Raw genomic sequence first — 13,774 nt, forward strand, 5'->3', positions numbered from 1 at the left:
AACTTCATTCCCCATCTCACCTATATGAGCTCTGCAGTGCAGACAGACTATTGCACCATTTTACAAAGTAGTACAAAAATGTTGCAGTTTTCTAAAACTCAGAAAAAGAAAAGTAGGAGAAAAGCTTTCTTCCCAGACACATACCGGGACTTGGAGTCTGACCCAAAACTCCTACAGGGAAGCAGGCGGCACTGATCAGAGAGCTGCTCTCTGTAGGGAGAGCTCCCCAGGTCTGGAACTTTTCATGAGATCTGTATTTGGTAGCTCCCATAAGTCATTTAGTCTTGCCTTAGTCTCAACAGCCTTATCCTGTTAATGAGGTTAGTGCATATGCAATAAAGAGGAATTAGTACTCTTTACATATTGCCCTATCTTCCTTGCAACCTAACCATGCATTTTCTCTGTTGCTTGCAAAAAACCAGCTTTTCCAAACACCTCGATGAAGATTTTGGTATTACTTAAAAGCTCTCTCTGCCTTAAAGTAAGAAATAACTTTTGATTTCAGTAAACAGTAAGAGGCCTTGGAAATCCTGAAAGCAAAAGAAACAAAGTTCATTTTGAGGGCTATCCTTCAAGACAGCACTTGCACTTTAGCTTGCCCACTTTCAACAGCTCCTGGATGTCACAGTGAAGCCATAGAGGTTCTTCAGACTATTTTCTCTTCCTAGAAAGCTTCCAGCACTCAGCTTACTGAAGCAGCTAGGAAAGTTCTCCATTCCTCGCATTACACAAATGCTGAGAAACTGGCAGTTGTAACAGGGAAAAATCTGCTTTCTGAAACAAAACTTCTGATTAACAATATGTTCTATTTATGAAAGACCACATCTTTTTGCTTTGTCTGCCAATTTTTCAGACTACAATTGTGCTGGAAATGTTATCAGGTGATCTGTTTCTCTCTGTCAAGTAAGATGACATTCTTCGAGAAGAAATACTTGTATCAGTATCTAATACCATAACATGTGGGGCGAAGAAATCAAGGTCCCCTTTCCTGGCCAGAACCATATTCTTAAAGCAAAATCTTTGCCAAAACAGCTGAACTTATTTTTTAAAATATGCTTTACAATCAAATTATAAACCAAAATATGCTGGTTTTTAAACGTTAAAATACATCAAAATGCAAGCACAAAAACTGTAAAATGAGAATGTGGGCTGGCAGATTTCAATAGCAGCAAACAAAAAACGCTTGTTTTTGTTTCACAGCGCTGAATTTTTCTATTCCCACTCCCCTCCAAGAAACGTAGTCATCAACTTCAGTCTATTTTTTGCTAATATACAAACAAACACTCAAACTCTTTCCTGATTTTCCCCATACTTTGTAAACATCTTTACTTTTTAAAGCTAGGAATGATGCATCAGAAAGGTTTTACTATAGGATAAAATTATAATGCAAATCGTGCATCAACATGCTACACAGGAAAAAAGCAACTGTAAGCAATACCAGCAAAAGAGGTGACAGCTCAGAGAATTCAAGAGGAAGAAGTGAAGGTGATGAGTAACCTCAGCTTATTTCCAATTCTAAATTTAAGAATGCTATAAAAATATTTGTTGTGCAAATTACTGCCTTATAGATTGACCTCCTAAAATATATTAAGCACCTTTCATGAAATACCAAAATCCATAAATTAAAAAAAAATTTCCCCTCTGAGTGCCTACTGTTTGCAACAAACAATTGGAGTACTGTGGCAAATGTTTTGATGCCCCAAAGGTTCCCCCCATTTTCACACCTGAAAACAAGGGTTTGATTCTCTATTTCACAAGTTTTGCAACAGTTCATCCAACAGAGAAAAGCCAACAGTGAAATATCATGTATGAGAGGAGGGGAGTGAAGGGAGACAGAGCAGACATACAGATGATAGGTTAAGCAATCAGCTTAAAGGAGAAAAGGAAAAGTGCTACAGCCAACATTCAATGGCTTCACTGGCCTCTATAAAAGGCATCAGCGATCTCTGCTGTCTAAGCAGGTCCCCCCATTAAAAAGAAAACATATCAAAATTGACATCTTCTAATTAACTGGAAGTCAAGAACAGAGCTCCAAGGCACCGCTGAGAGCTGCGCGCAGAATGAACCGTGCAAGGCAGACATGGCACACGTAGAGCTACATGTTCCAAGCCGCAGCTCACAGTGCAGCCTTGGCAGACGAGACTCAGGAGCAGTTATGGAGCAGGGTTAGGAACACTCCTCCTGGGAGAAAGGCGATGTCGGTAACAAATCAGAAAATATCCTGCTACCCTCTCTTCATTGCTGAGCAGCAGGGAAAGTACAAAAAACTAAATCAAGCACAATACATGAAATAGCAGGAAGAGGGAGGAAAAGAAATGAAGTCTTTTGCACAACAAACGAGTTATATTGCTGCTCTATTAAACCAGCTCTTTGCTCCACAGAGCTACAGCAGGATGTCTGATTTCACACAGATACATAGTGGCATCCACAGATCACAACATGAGAAAAGGTAAGTGGATGCTGCCCACTGGACTCTACACTTCCAGGGCTGCTGTCTATCCTAGTGATATGACCTATTTTGAAGGAATACCACCACTCTTCACTTATTGGCTTTAATTCAGAGAGATAACAGACACATCATTCATCATCTCTGAAAGCAAAGCACTCATGGAAGGTTCATTATTCAGGAAGAATTTCTACTCAGTAAGTAGCCATGAATATAAAACCTACATAGCTGAGAATTTGCATTCTCTGCTGAATAGTGATCTTTGTTGCAACACAACGATTGTAGAGAGTACTGTTTTTTTTCCAGATCTGCTTATAAAAATGGGAAGTTCTTGGGTTTGACCTTTTTACATAAATGCAAGCCCTCAATTTTAAATAATACCATATCACAGCTCCGGGAACCACTAACAAGGTCTGAAAGAGATTTATTTAAATGACAGAAAATGGCCTTGACCAATTCTGGATGGGAACAAGGGAGAAGGAAAAACTTAATACAACTGCTCCTTTTCTCAGAAAATGAGGAAACATTCACTTGCACAATTAAAGCAGGTATCATTTGGACATTAAATAATTTTGTTCGGACTTAACACCAACAAAAAACATGTGATGCAGTTAGCATGTTTATTTTATCCATCAATATTAAAATAAGAATTTGTTCACAGCCTAGGATAATGCTAAAGCTTAAGACAGCCAATTGAAATTGCTTATCATCTAATACATAACCTACAAGACCTCACATAGTGAAATGTACAGAGTAAGAAACTTTAAACTTAAAACTGGGAAGTGGTTTCCTTGTTTAGTCTCAATTTAGGCAGAAACAGGTGTCTTCCCAGCCAAGACTGCTAAGCTACAAAACTCCTCCCAAGTCTACATTTGTTTTTCTATATATATAAAACACTAATGAAAATAACACATACAATCAAGTACTAGTACTACAAAGAACTGCTGTTAAAAGCATTATTTTCAAACAGCCACAAATTAATTCATCCTTGGATAAATTATACTTCGAAATAATGTTGCAATCTACAATAATTTAATTATAGGTCACAATGCCTAAACTATAACACTATGCTTTTCTAACTGTATATTTGATACTGGTATGTTCATACAAGTCCAGGTTCTTCAAAAGAAAGGACCTACACTCTGCCCATATTTGTGTAACATTATTTGTTGTACTCCACAAACATTAAATTGGATCCTCTGTTAGAATTTCCCATCTCTATTTATCATATAAACTGCAAACTGCACCACATGTATTAAAATAATGAAATACAGTGACATCTCAATTCAATGTCTGTCAGTATACTTAAAAAAAAACAAAAACCAACAAAAACACCAAAACAAACAACGACATTTGGTATTTGTTTGGATAAACTATCCGTGGTTGCATAACAACAAGGAAGGGAAATAATTTGAATCTGTACAGATCAAAAACATAAACAGACAATATAAATTAATATTTTTCATGCTTCATAGCTGCAGTCTGAATCTGGAACTTCAACAAATATTTCAAAATAATCTCATCACAATGCAGCTAATGGTCCAGGACATATTTAAATTGATGCATAGAAATAAATGGAAATAGCAAGTCAAATGAAGAGCAGATGGTCACTCTAAACACTTCATTACCCTCCAACCCTTTTATTTCTAACGTAGAAAGAATAAAAGAACATTTACCATAGTCTGCATTGGAAAACAAATACTAAAAAACCCCATGTGTTTCTCAAGTAATTTAAAATACTAACCCAGCAACACCGTACATACAGCTAACAGCTGTTGACTTCATCCTTCTAGCAAAAAATAAAAGAAATTATTTATACTTATCCTTGTATTATACTTTGCAAAGGGTCTACAAATTCAATGATGTATATGTTCTCCCTTCTTCTCTCAACCTCCTTCCCACACCATCTGAGTTTTCAGGTCCATTTTTGTTGTCTCATACAACCATGCATTTTTAAAGTGAGGAGATCTAACCTTGCATTAATTATTTGACCAATCACTACCAATATTGCCCTAATGTCTGCTCTACAACTTGGAATGCTCAGGACAAGCGGTCACCTGCATCATTTGTGTGCTGACAGACAGAGCACTTTGCTAGTCAAGCTGGCTGAGCCACCCACAGACCTTCCGTGGTTCACACACCCAGCCAGAGCCGAGAAATTGCATTTTCATGAGGAAGGAACAGGACTGAAGAGCGTTTCAAATTTCTGACAGCTGCAGAGAACCACAGAAGTGATCTAAACTGGCAGGAGTGAATGGGACAGAGAACTATGCTCGAGGCCCAAACCAGAAGGAAGCAGACCTCTAGTGCTCTTTAAAGAGATCCTCCATGGTGAACCGTTTCACAGCTTGTGTAGCTGCTCCGGGAATGCAAAGAAAACTGCTTTTACAGGTTGGGAAAACAGAGTGGGGGAGAAAAACCCACAAAACTAAAAGAAATCTACTCTTATTAAAAAAAAAATTCAGTGGGTATCACACTAGTAATACAGATGACATACACACAGAACAAGTATATAGAATTGCCCAGGGAGGAGACTGCAAGGGAGAAGGGTGGGTGGAAGTGGTTGGGAATTTAAAAACAGAAACCCTGAACAGGAAAATGGACCTACACTTGGAGAAGGAGAGACACTAAATGAAGCCAGCCTTTCAGAGAATGTTACAGGAAAAAAGGTATTTACAGAGGGGCTACAAGTAAAAGCACAAGGAAGCACATGAGGAAGAAAACCATACACAGAGATGCGGGGGTAGAGATATCTGTCCCATACTTTATATACTATTTTTAGTTTCTGCACCATTTCAGCCTGTCTCTTCCTGTACTGCCTTCTGCAATCCAAACAAAACTAGTCCTCTGCTTGCTCTTCTATATGGGCTGCACTTCCAAAGTCTCTTTATTTTTATTTCCTCCCTCGTAAGATCTTTTTACACGCCCAGGCATTCTTTTTCCTCTTCAGGACCACTAAGAGACAGAAGCTACAGGTTTGCTACCCAGCAATCTAGTCTGAAACACAACCACTGGGAAAAAAAAAACAAACATATTAGATGTACACTGTTTACAAATAAACACATATTTTCTAACTGTTCTGAAAGTTTCCTTCTAATTGACCATTTCCATTCAAACCCATGGTGCTCTTCAGAGTTTCTCCAGCATTCATGATGGCACAGTTAAGTTCAGTGCAAACAGCTGCTACTGAAATGCATTTTTGTGCTGACAAAGAGACTCAGCCACACTGATGTTTCACATGGTTACTTTCCTAAGCACAGCTCTGTTCTAGTCCATTGTAAAAAGGCTTACGAAAAAAATGCATACAACCACCTTATCTCCTCCCCATCTCTTCAAACACTTAAGCTCTCCATCAGCAAATCAGTACTAGGTGCTCACACTTTTGTCTTTGCAATATACTACTCTCATCATCAGCTTTCTCCCCCTCACTGGTTGTCAACTCTTTGCAGCAGCGATCCTGTTACACTAACTATCTGTATTGCACTGAAGAATTATATTGGCTTCCATAAATAACTAATGGCACTCACAAGCAGAATTTATCTAACATATGCCAAAACAAAACGCTGTTCATTGTCTCCCTCTTTTACTATGTACTGTTGAAACCTCTTTTATCTGCTGTGGGTTTATTGGGGATGTTTGGTGAGTATATCAAGGGCCTAAAATTCCCTCTTCTCTCTCAAGAATCTAACACATCGTGCATTTCGGAAGCACAGCTGCAGTCACATGTACATACCCACCTCATTCCTGTTTCTCAGGGGCTGTGTATGTCCCTGGCTTTTAGTATATGATTCTGCTATGAATGCTTTTCACACACCTTCAGTACACACAGAAATGCATCAAACTATACGGTACGTGCATAACATAATTAAAGGCTACTGCCAGAAGACAACACATTGAGTTCTAGCTATAGTTACTTGATCAGAGCTGTAAGGTAATGAAAAGGCATTTCAACACGAGCTGCAGAAACAAAATACCCAACCCCTTTCGAAAAAATGGAGCTTGATCACTTTATGAAGGGGATTACAGGTGCCCACCAGCAGTTCATGAACATGAGAGGCCTTTCCAGTGCTGCAAATATGCTTTTAACATTTTCCAGCAAGTACTCTAATTTTACGTTGTTGAAAGGTAATTTCTGCATAAAGAACGCATATTATCAATTTTGTAAGTGATAAAAGCTTTAAAGAATTAATAAAAAAAATCCTGTTCCCCATCTGGTGTAGTATATCTGTTTGGGTGGCAGGTAACTCCTCAGTTAGGAGACTCCAGAGAATGACTTGAATCTAAATGTCTACACACGTATTAGTGCATTTTAGAGTTAATATTCCTGAAATGTCATTAGGAAATCACGTGTGATATAAAAGAAAGAAAAAAATGTGTTGTACTTCTCTCCGATATTTATAACTTTATCAAGTCAAATACACTAACCAATAATTATAAGATAGAATTGACTACTCAAGAGTTAATTTAACATTTACATTTCATGTAAGCATAGAGGCCAGGTAACAAATTTTGTTATGTTTGTGTTACTCCAACAAGACAAGGAAGCAACACATAGAAGATTAGAGATTAGAAAAGGGTAATGAACAACATTTACTATCCCTATCCTGAAGTGTTTCCATAGCAGCCAAAACAATTATTAAAACAGATACACCAAAAGGAAGGCAAAGAAATAACACAAAAGCTAACCATCTGAAAACAATTCATACATTAGACGAGTTATATTTGACTTGTTCATTAATTTAATCATTAAACATCACCTACTTTCTAACACACCACACAGATCTTTGTAATGATTTTCATAGCAGCACAGAAATTTATCAGAGCAAGGAGATTTTTAAAAGTATTTATGACAGACAATGTGTTGACTGCTGTGGCTTCATGTAACAGAAAATGTAAGGTAACCCCTGTCTGCTTTGCAGGATGAGGATTTCCACAGTAAGGTAAGCTTACCATTTGTTCCCTCTTTTTTATCCCACTTAGATTAAACAAACCCAAGAACACCCTACATGTGTTCATTCTCCTGCGGCCCTCCCCCATCTTATCACAGAATATCATTTTCAGTGGCATTAAGAAAAGGGACATTAATTCCTGCTACCCTGGACAGTCCCACTGAATAGCCACCTTTCATATCCTCCCTTTAAGCTTCTGTAAGATGTACTGAATTAAAAATCAGAGACTCAGTTTTCAGAAATGCCAGCAACCATGTCTTAAAGTCAACAACAATTTGGCTTTTTGGCCTCATCTGAGAGCCATCTATAGGCTGTTCGGTTTATGTATTAACTAGTAGGCACCATCACTGCTGCGTAAATGTCAATGCTCTTTCTCTGCAAACTTTATGTATGTAAGAACACAGCATCATCCATAACCAGTTTTTCTTTCATTAAAGTCATGAGTCCTCCAGAAAAAAAAAAGGCAAGATTGTTTTGACAGCAGTGAGCAAGTTGCCTTCCATCTACCTACGGCTGAGTTACAAAATCTAAACAAGTAACAGCCTCCAACGTAAGTGAAGATGCAACACAAACGATACTAAACAGGTTCTCAGCGGTAAAAAGAAATACACTGGTACCTGTGTGAGAGGGAGGAAAGGATGGTTTTGAATTTAAGTATTTTTCTCCTTTTATCAATTCTTTATAACTAGATTTCAGATGTGCAGATATGTGGTGTCAGGTCAAGAGGAAGTAATGACACCATTTATGCTCCCCCTTCCCCACGGGAAATCACCCCACAGCAACAGAACTGGTCAACTGCCACTCACTCCTATACAACAGATCCAACCTTAATAGCATCTCACATTCAGTACAGGGCCCTGAGGAGCTCGTGGGTTTAAAAAGCCATCCAGTGCATTATTCCATTTAGAAAGAATACTCTCAAAGTACACGATTCTTGCCTTGAGAGTGAACAAAAAAGCAATCCTCGAAAATTTATGTGAGAAGCTGAGTATAGAAACCATTATCCAGGGGTATCTACAGCACTCAGAATAATTTTATGTGTACATTTGTATGAGGACAGCTGGGGAGGAAACAAGTTCAGGAAAACCAGAGAACACCCACAAGTGAAAAAGTACACAGCACCGTAGGAAGGCAGGCTGGCAGATGGGCTAGTCTGAGGGCAGAGGACATGCAGTAAAAAGAATAAAGTGCAAATGCCCCAGAAGGAAGAGGGCGTGGAAATGCAGATAAAGAATAAAGGTGACTCTGGTCACAATATTGCTGTACAGCCTAGAGAAAGACAAGCTAAGGAAGGACTTGGAGATCAGGATAGATCTCTACTTCTGTTACCGCCATGAGCAGACAAGAGCTTACCAGATGTGCAGTTTCTAATACAGATACTATCACACAAATGCTAACCTTAATCCCAACGATAGTTATCACACTACTGATGTAGGATTTATTTTGCCACCACCATCACCAACCGCTACATATGAGAAAACACTGTTGCAGAACCTGATACATTTAACCTGGACAAAATCTACAGGGTTATAGCTTTACTTGAATATTAAAAAAAAACCCAAAACAGTAAGTCAACAAAAAAAAGAGAAACTTTTTTTCTATACGTATAGCTAAAGTTTTCCATCGGTCATGTCTTTTCTGTCATTCCTCCACACAAATAGACCCTGTAGTCTTTAAAATCTAATAAACCTTTCCATTACTTCTAAGTGAAATCCTAGATAGCAGCCTAAAAAGTTGTAGTTACAAGAGTATCATGTCTGAATATCAACAAGTTCCTTCCACTGGAAAGGCAACTAGCGGAGTAGAAAGAGCACATTTTACAAATGCCAGTATCTCCCGAAATAAGTGCTTGTGAACACAATCAGCAGCACAGTAAAGTCCTCAGCAATTACCTACACACTTGACTTCATGGGTGAGCTGCTCACTGGTGACGAAGCCCACACTCCCTCCCTTTCCGTCAAATTTGAGACGAAATGGAGAGAAACCACTATACGCTATTTTTTTTTAATGGAAAAGATGCTACTCAATTCATTCAGCTCAAGCAGTACCGTACCACAGCTTCTGAGTATCAAAGCAGGTTCTGTTTCAGGCCTTAATCCCATAAAATCTAGAGCTGCAAAGCTCAGAGAAACTTCACTGATCAACTTCTATAAATGGTGCAACGCCTCTTTCGGTTTTTCTGACTCTCAGCGTGGGTGTTACTTTCTATGAAAGAAAGGGAAAAAGCATGAGGAACAGATATGCAATTCAACAGAACAGTTTTTAATCCTCAAAACACTGACAGCTATTACGTGCTCCAGAGTCCTCCACCAGCCTAGTGATTTCAGTGGAAAAAAAAAAAAATACCCACTTCTTACCCTGTCTTTGGACAAATGAACCACAGCCACCATGTACACAGCTCACATTATGAAAACACTGGCAGCCTAGGCTTCATTTGGAGGTCAAATTCAAGCAAGAGGGCTCTACAGCTCCTTTACTGAACCAAGCAGATACTTCCATACACTGTCAATACTCAAGGACGAAGAGGAGTGCCATTACCTCATTTTCTGATGCTTCAATACCACAGACTGTCTTAAACAGGCTCTACAGCAAAAGCTGAACTCTGATAAATCAGAGGGAGTATAACCTTAAGCAAAATATTTACTGAGCTTATCTATGTAGACCTCTATGAGTAAATCCTTAGCATGCTGATAACATTCATCAAGTCTTCTGTAGAAAAGATTTGTGCTGAGATGTTAGAAGGACCGCAGCAAGTTCTGAAGGAGATGTGTTGTAGAAGAAATATATTAGCATTTCCAGTCTCTGGAAATGTGTGATCTAGTCTGCAACGCGAGGGAGGCCTGATAATTCTGCAGCAAGTATCTCTAGGTGGCTCTACTCACATACTTCTAGATTCACTTAGAGAATAAGTGTTTTACTCTTAAGAGTCTTACTCCATCTCTTCAGTTTCTTTCAAGCAGAAACCACAGGGTTGCTAAATTCCATGTTTTAGTGAAATAATGCCAATACATACAGATAATTGTTAATGTGAAAGGCTCCTAACAAGACTCAGAAGGTACTCTGAAAAAAAAATGCTCTTTCACACTACTGGAGATTAAAGTAGTGCACAATTTATCAGGTTGTTACCATTGTTATTAGCAAGTTCTCCCACCTGCTTTTGTAGACCAAGCTTAATGGCTGGTGATTACTTGGGGTGAAATGGAAAGAAGATTAAATGTTTTTCAAATATTTTCTAATATGACAACCTTCCATACTATTTAACAGGAAACTTAGTTTTCAAGAGCAAAGGGAAAAGCGTCAGCAAAAAAGGACTGGTGTCGAGTATTTGGCAGCTGTGGGAATGAACCCCTGACAAAAGCCAAACTCTGTAAATTAGCCATGCACACCGTGCAGCTTCCTTTAAGAGAGATGAAGGACACACGACGGGCTCTGGTGATGCCGAAACACCTACGGACGCAGCCCAACTTCACCACGCACGCAAACACACACACACCCCGAGCTCCGTAGGCCGGCACCGTCCCTTCCTCATTCCTCCAGCACAGCGGCAGGAGGCGGAAAAGTTCAGTGCCGGCACCGTCCACGCACCCGCCCGAGCCGCGGCCGCGGACCCCCGCCGCCGCCTGAGGCGCTGGCGGCTGGAGGGCGGGCGGACCCGCGGGGGCCGGGCCGGGCTGCCCCCGGGGCCGCGGGGGGTTACCCGGGACCGCGAGCCTGCACCCAGGCGTCACTCTCCACAGGGGGCGGGCGCTTGCCCGGGACGGGGGTAGCGCCTTAGGCATCCCGCAGGCGAAGGGCAACCCCGGCTGTGCGCGGCTTCGCGTCGCACGCCCGAGCGAGGCCCCCGCCGCCCTTCAGCCGGCCCCGCTCGCCTCCCGCCGGCAAAGGAGCGGCGGGGCGTTAGGAAACAAGAAATGAAGAGGCGGCGGCCCCGCAGACCCCCGCTGCGCCCTCGCCTCGCCTCACAGCCGGCCTCCCCCCGCTGCCGCCGCCACAGGTGCTGCCTGCGGAGCCAGGGGCCGCCCCTGCCGGAGGGCGGCAAGGCCAAAGGCACCGGCTTCCCCGCAGGGTGCCCCCCAACGTCGGCGGTGCTGTCGGGTGGGGTCTGCGGGCAGCCCCCCCCCCCGCAGCCGGGGAGACACACAGATAGCGCCCCGCACTACAGGGGCGGCCCCTCCTGGGAGAGGCGCCGCTGAAGGCATCGCTGCAGGGAGCTGGTTTTGGCTATGGGGGGGGAGGACAGCAGGTGCCCGCCTCCACGCTCGCTCCGGGGAAAGGGAAGAGGGACGCAGACGGCTTCAGACGGCAGGAAGGGGGCGGGCAGCGGGGGGCGAGCGGAGGAGCGGAGCGGCGGTCATGGCGGGGAGGCACGGCGCGCACCTGGCAGCAGGTGCATGCAGGCGGGGACGGCAGCGAGGGCGCCCGCGGAACGGGGGAAGAAACTACCGAGGCTTGCCCGGAGAACGGCGCACGTTGTGCAGCGGGGAGGGGGGAACGGGACACGCAGGTGCCTGTCACCAGGAAGGGGGAGACGATGCGGAGGAGGGGAGAGGGCAGATGCAAGCGCTGTTTGGCAGACAGGGGAGGCAAGCGCACGTTACTCACCGGCAGCTCCACGTTGACTTCAGTCCCGTCCAGGAGGAGGACGCGGCACTGCAGCACCGGCTTACTGCCGCCGGCCGCCGCGATGTGGACGGGGGCTCCGGCGCTGTGCACGACCACTCCGGGGTGCGGCGAGGACGGGAAGCCTCCCGAGCCGACGGCGGCGGCTCCTCGCAGCCCCCCGTCCCGCTCGTCCCCCTCGCCGCCGAGCCCACCTCGCCCGGCTCCGCGCCCGGCTCCTCGCCCGTAGCGCTGCATCGACCGCCGGCCAAAGGTCCTGCGCAGGAACCGCAGCATCCTGGGGGCGCCCTGCCCGGCCGCTCACACCCCCGAGCCCGCAGCTCCGCGCCCGGCCCCGCCGCGCCTCCCAGAGCAACGCAGCAGCGCCGCCCGCCGGGAGCCAGCCCGCGCCGGCCGCCGGCCGGCCCGCCCCTGCCGCCCGCTCCGCCCTCTGCAGTACCGCCCGCCACCGGCACGGCGGGGCGGGCAGCGCGGCGGCCCCTCCTGCCGCCGCTGAGGCGGGGGAAGGCGAGCGGCGGGCAGGGGGAGCCGCTGAGGCGGGCGAGGGGCGGCCACCTGTGGTGGCGGCCGCGGTGGCGGGGGTGGTGCGGCTGGGGAGCTCGCCCTCGGCCCGCCGGCTCCTTGCGCCTCAGCCCCGCTGCGCCGCCGGCCGCGGCCCCGCAGCGCGGCGGGGGTAAGCGCTGAGCCGCGCCGCTCCTCCAGCAGCTGCCTCGGCTCCGCGGCGGTTGGGACGATCGCGCCGGCCGTTGGGGCGGCGTCTGCGCGGTGGCTGCCCCTCGCCACCGCCCCCGGGCCGGGGAGGGGAGGGGAGGGGAGAGGAGCGGCGGGGCGGGGGCGCTCCCGGTCTCACCTGCGGGGCGCGGGGCCTCCCCCGGCCGCGCCTGATGGGCCCACGGCCTCCGGGCGCCTCGCTCCGCTCCGGGGGGCGACCCTCCACCCGACTGCGCATACGAGGGCCGGGGACGACCCTGTCCTTCGCGCCCTGCTCGCTGCTCTGCCTCCGCCCCCCGCCGCGTCTCCCCCCGGTCTGGCGCATCCTCCCCTTCGGACGGGCGGGAGAGGGGATGGGGGGCGTTAATAGCGAATTAACGACACGGTGGGACGGAGCACTGACGAGCCGGGGCGCAGCCAGAAGGACGCGTCTCGCCTGTGCTGGGGGAGGTTGAAGCGGCGGGTCCCGGGGGTGGCGGGGGGAGCACCTCACCGCCTGTCCCGCCGCCGCCTCCCTCCCTTGTGCACAAACGCCTCTTCACGGTGGGTGAAAATGCTCCGGCATTTGCCTTTGCAATCGCCGTGGTCTGGTGGTTTAAGGAAACAGGTATGAGAACGTGGTCCCGTGGAAAAGGCGGACCCTCCAGACCTGCCCGGGGTTTCGCTCCTTTTCGTTTCTGTAGCCGTAAGCGAGGCTGGAGTACGGGTTTATTTAGGCGTCAGAGCAAATTCACAGGTACAAATACTCACACACAGCCGCTCTGCCAGTAAGTTAAATATTCATGTATTCTGGCTCGGGTGGGAGCACTTCTGCTGAATTGCCGTGTATAAAATACTGAATGTGAATCATGTCTCGTGGAAACAGCGGGACTAATTCTGTCACCCTATGGTCAGACGTGATCTAAGGGGCTTTGAACTGGAATAATTTGCTGCTTCCAAAGTGTTTTTTTCTGCTCTGGATTTGTTTCCCGTAACCTTGCTTCCAGGCCAGTTTACACAAGCATTGTTTAATTAGGTATTCAGAAAACGTGCCAAAATGTCTCAGCTT

General features: G+C 45.7%; 1 protein-coding gene across 2 annotated transcripts in view; it reads right to left on the minus strand.

Annotated features, from left to right (window-relative positions):
• The window catches only part of EPB41L4B (erythrocyte membrane protein band 4.1 like 4B), a 186,699-nt gene extending 174,408 nt beyond the window's left edge, over positions 1–12,291 (minus strand). For both annotated transcript variants that reach the window (XM_068396115.1, XM_068396116.1), the window contains exon 1: positions 11,998–12,291. In XM_068396115.1, coding sequence (XP_068252216.1) covers positions 11,998–12,291 — 294 coding nt within the window. The remainder of the gene's footprint in view (positions 1–11,997) is intronic.
• Between the last annotated feature and the right edge of the window lie 1,483 nt (positions 12,292–13,774).

This window comes from Nyctibius grandis, chromosome 3, assembly GCF_013368605.1.
Source record: "Nyctibius grandis isolate bNycGra1 chromosome 3, bNycGra1.pri, whole genome shotgun sequence".
NCBI classification, from domain to species: domain Eukaryota; kingdom Metazoa; phylum Chordata; class Aves; order Nyctibiiformes; family Nyctibiidae; genus Nyctibius; species Nyctibius grandis.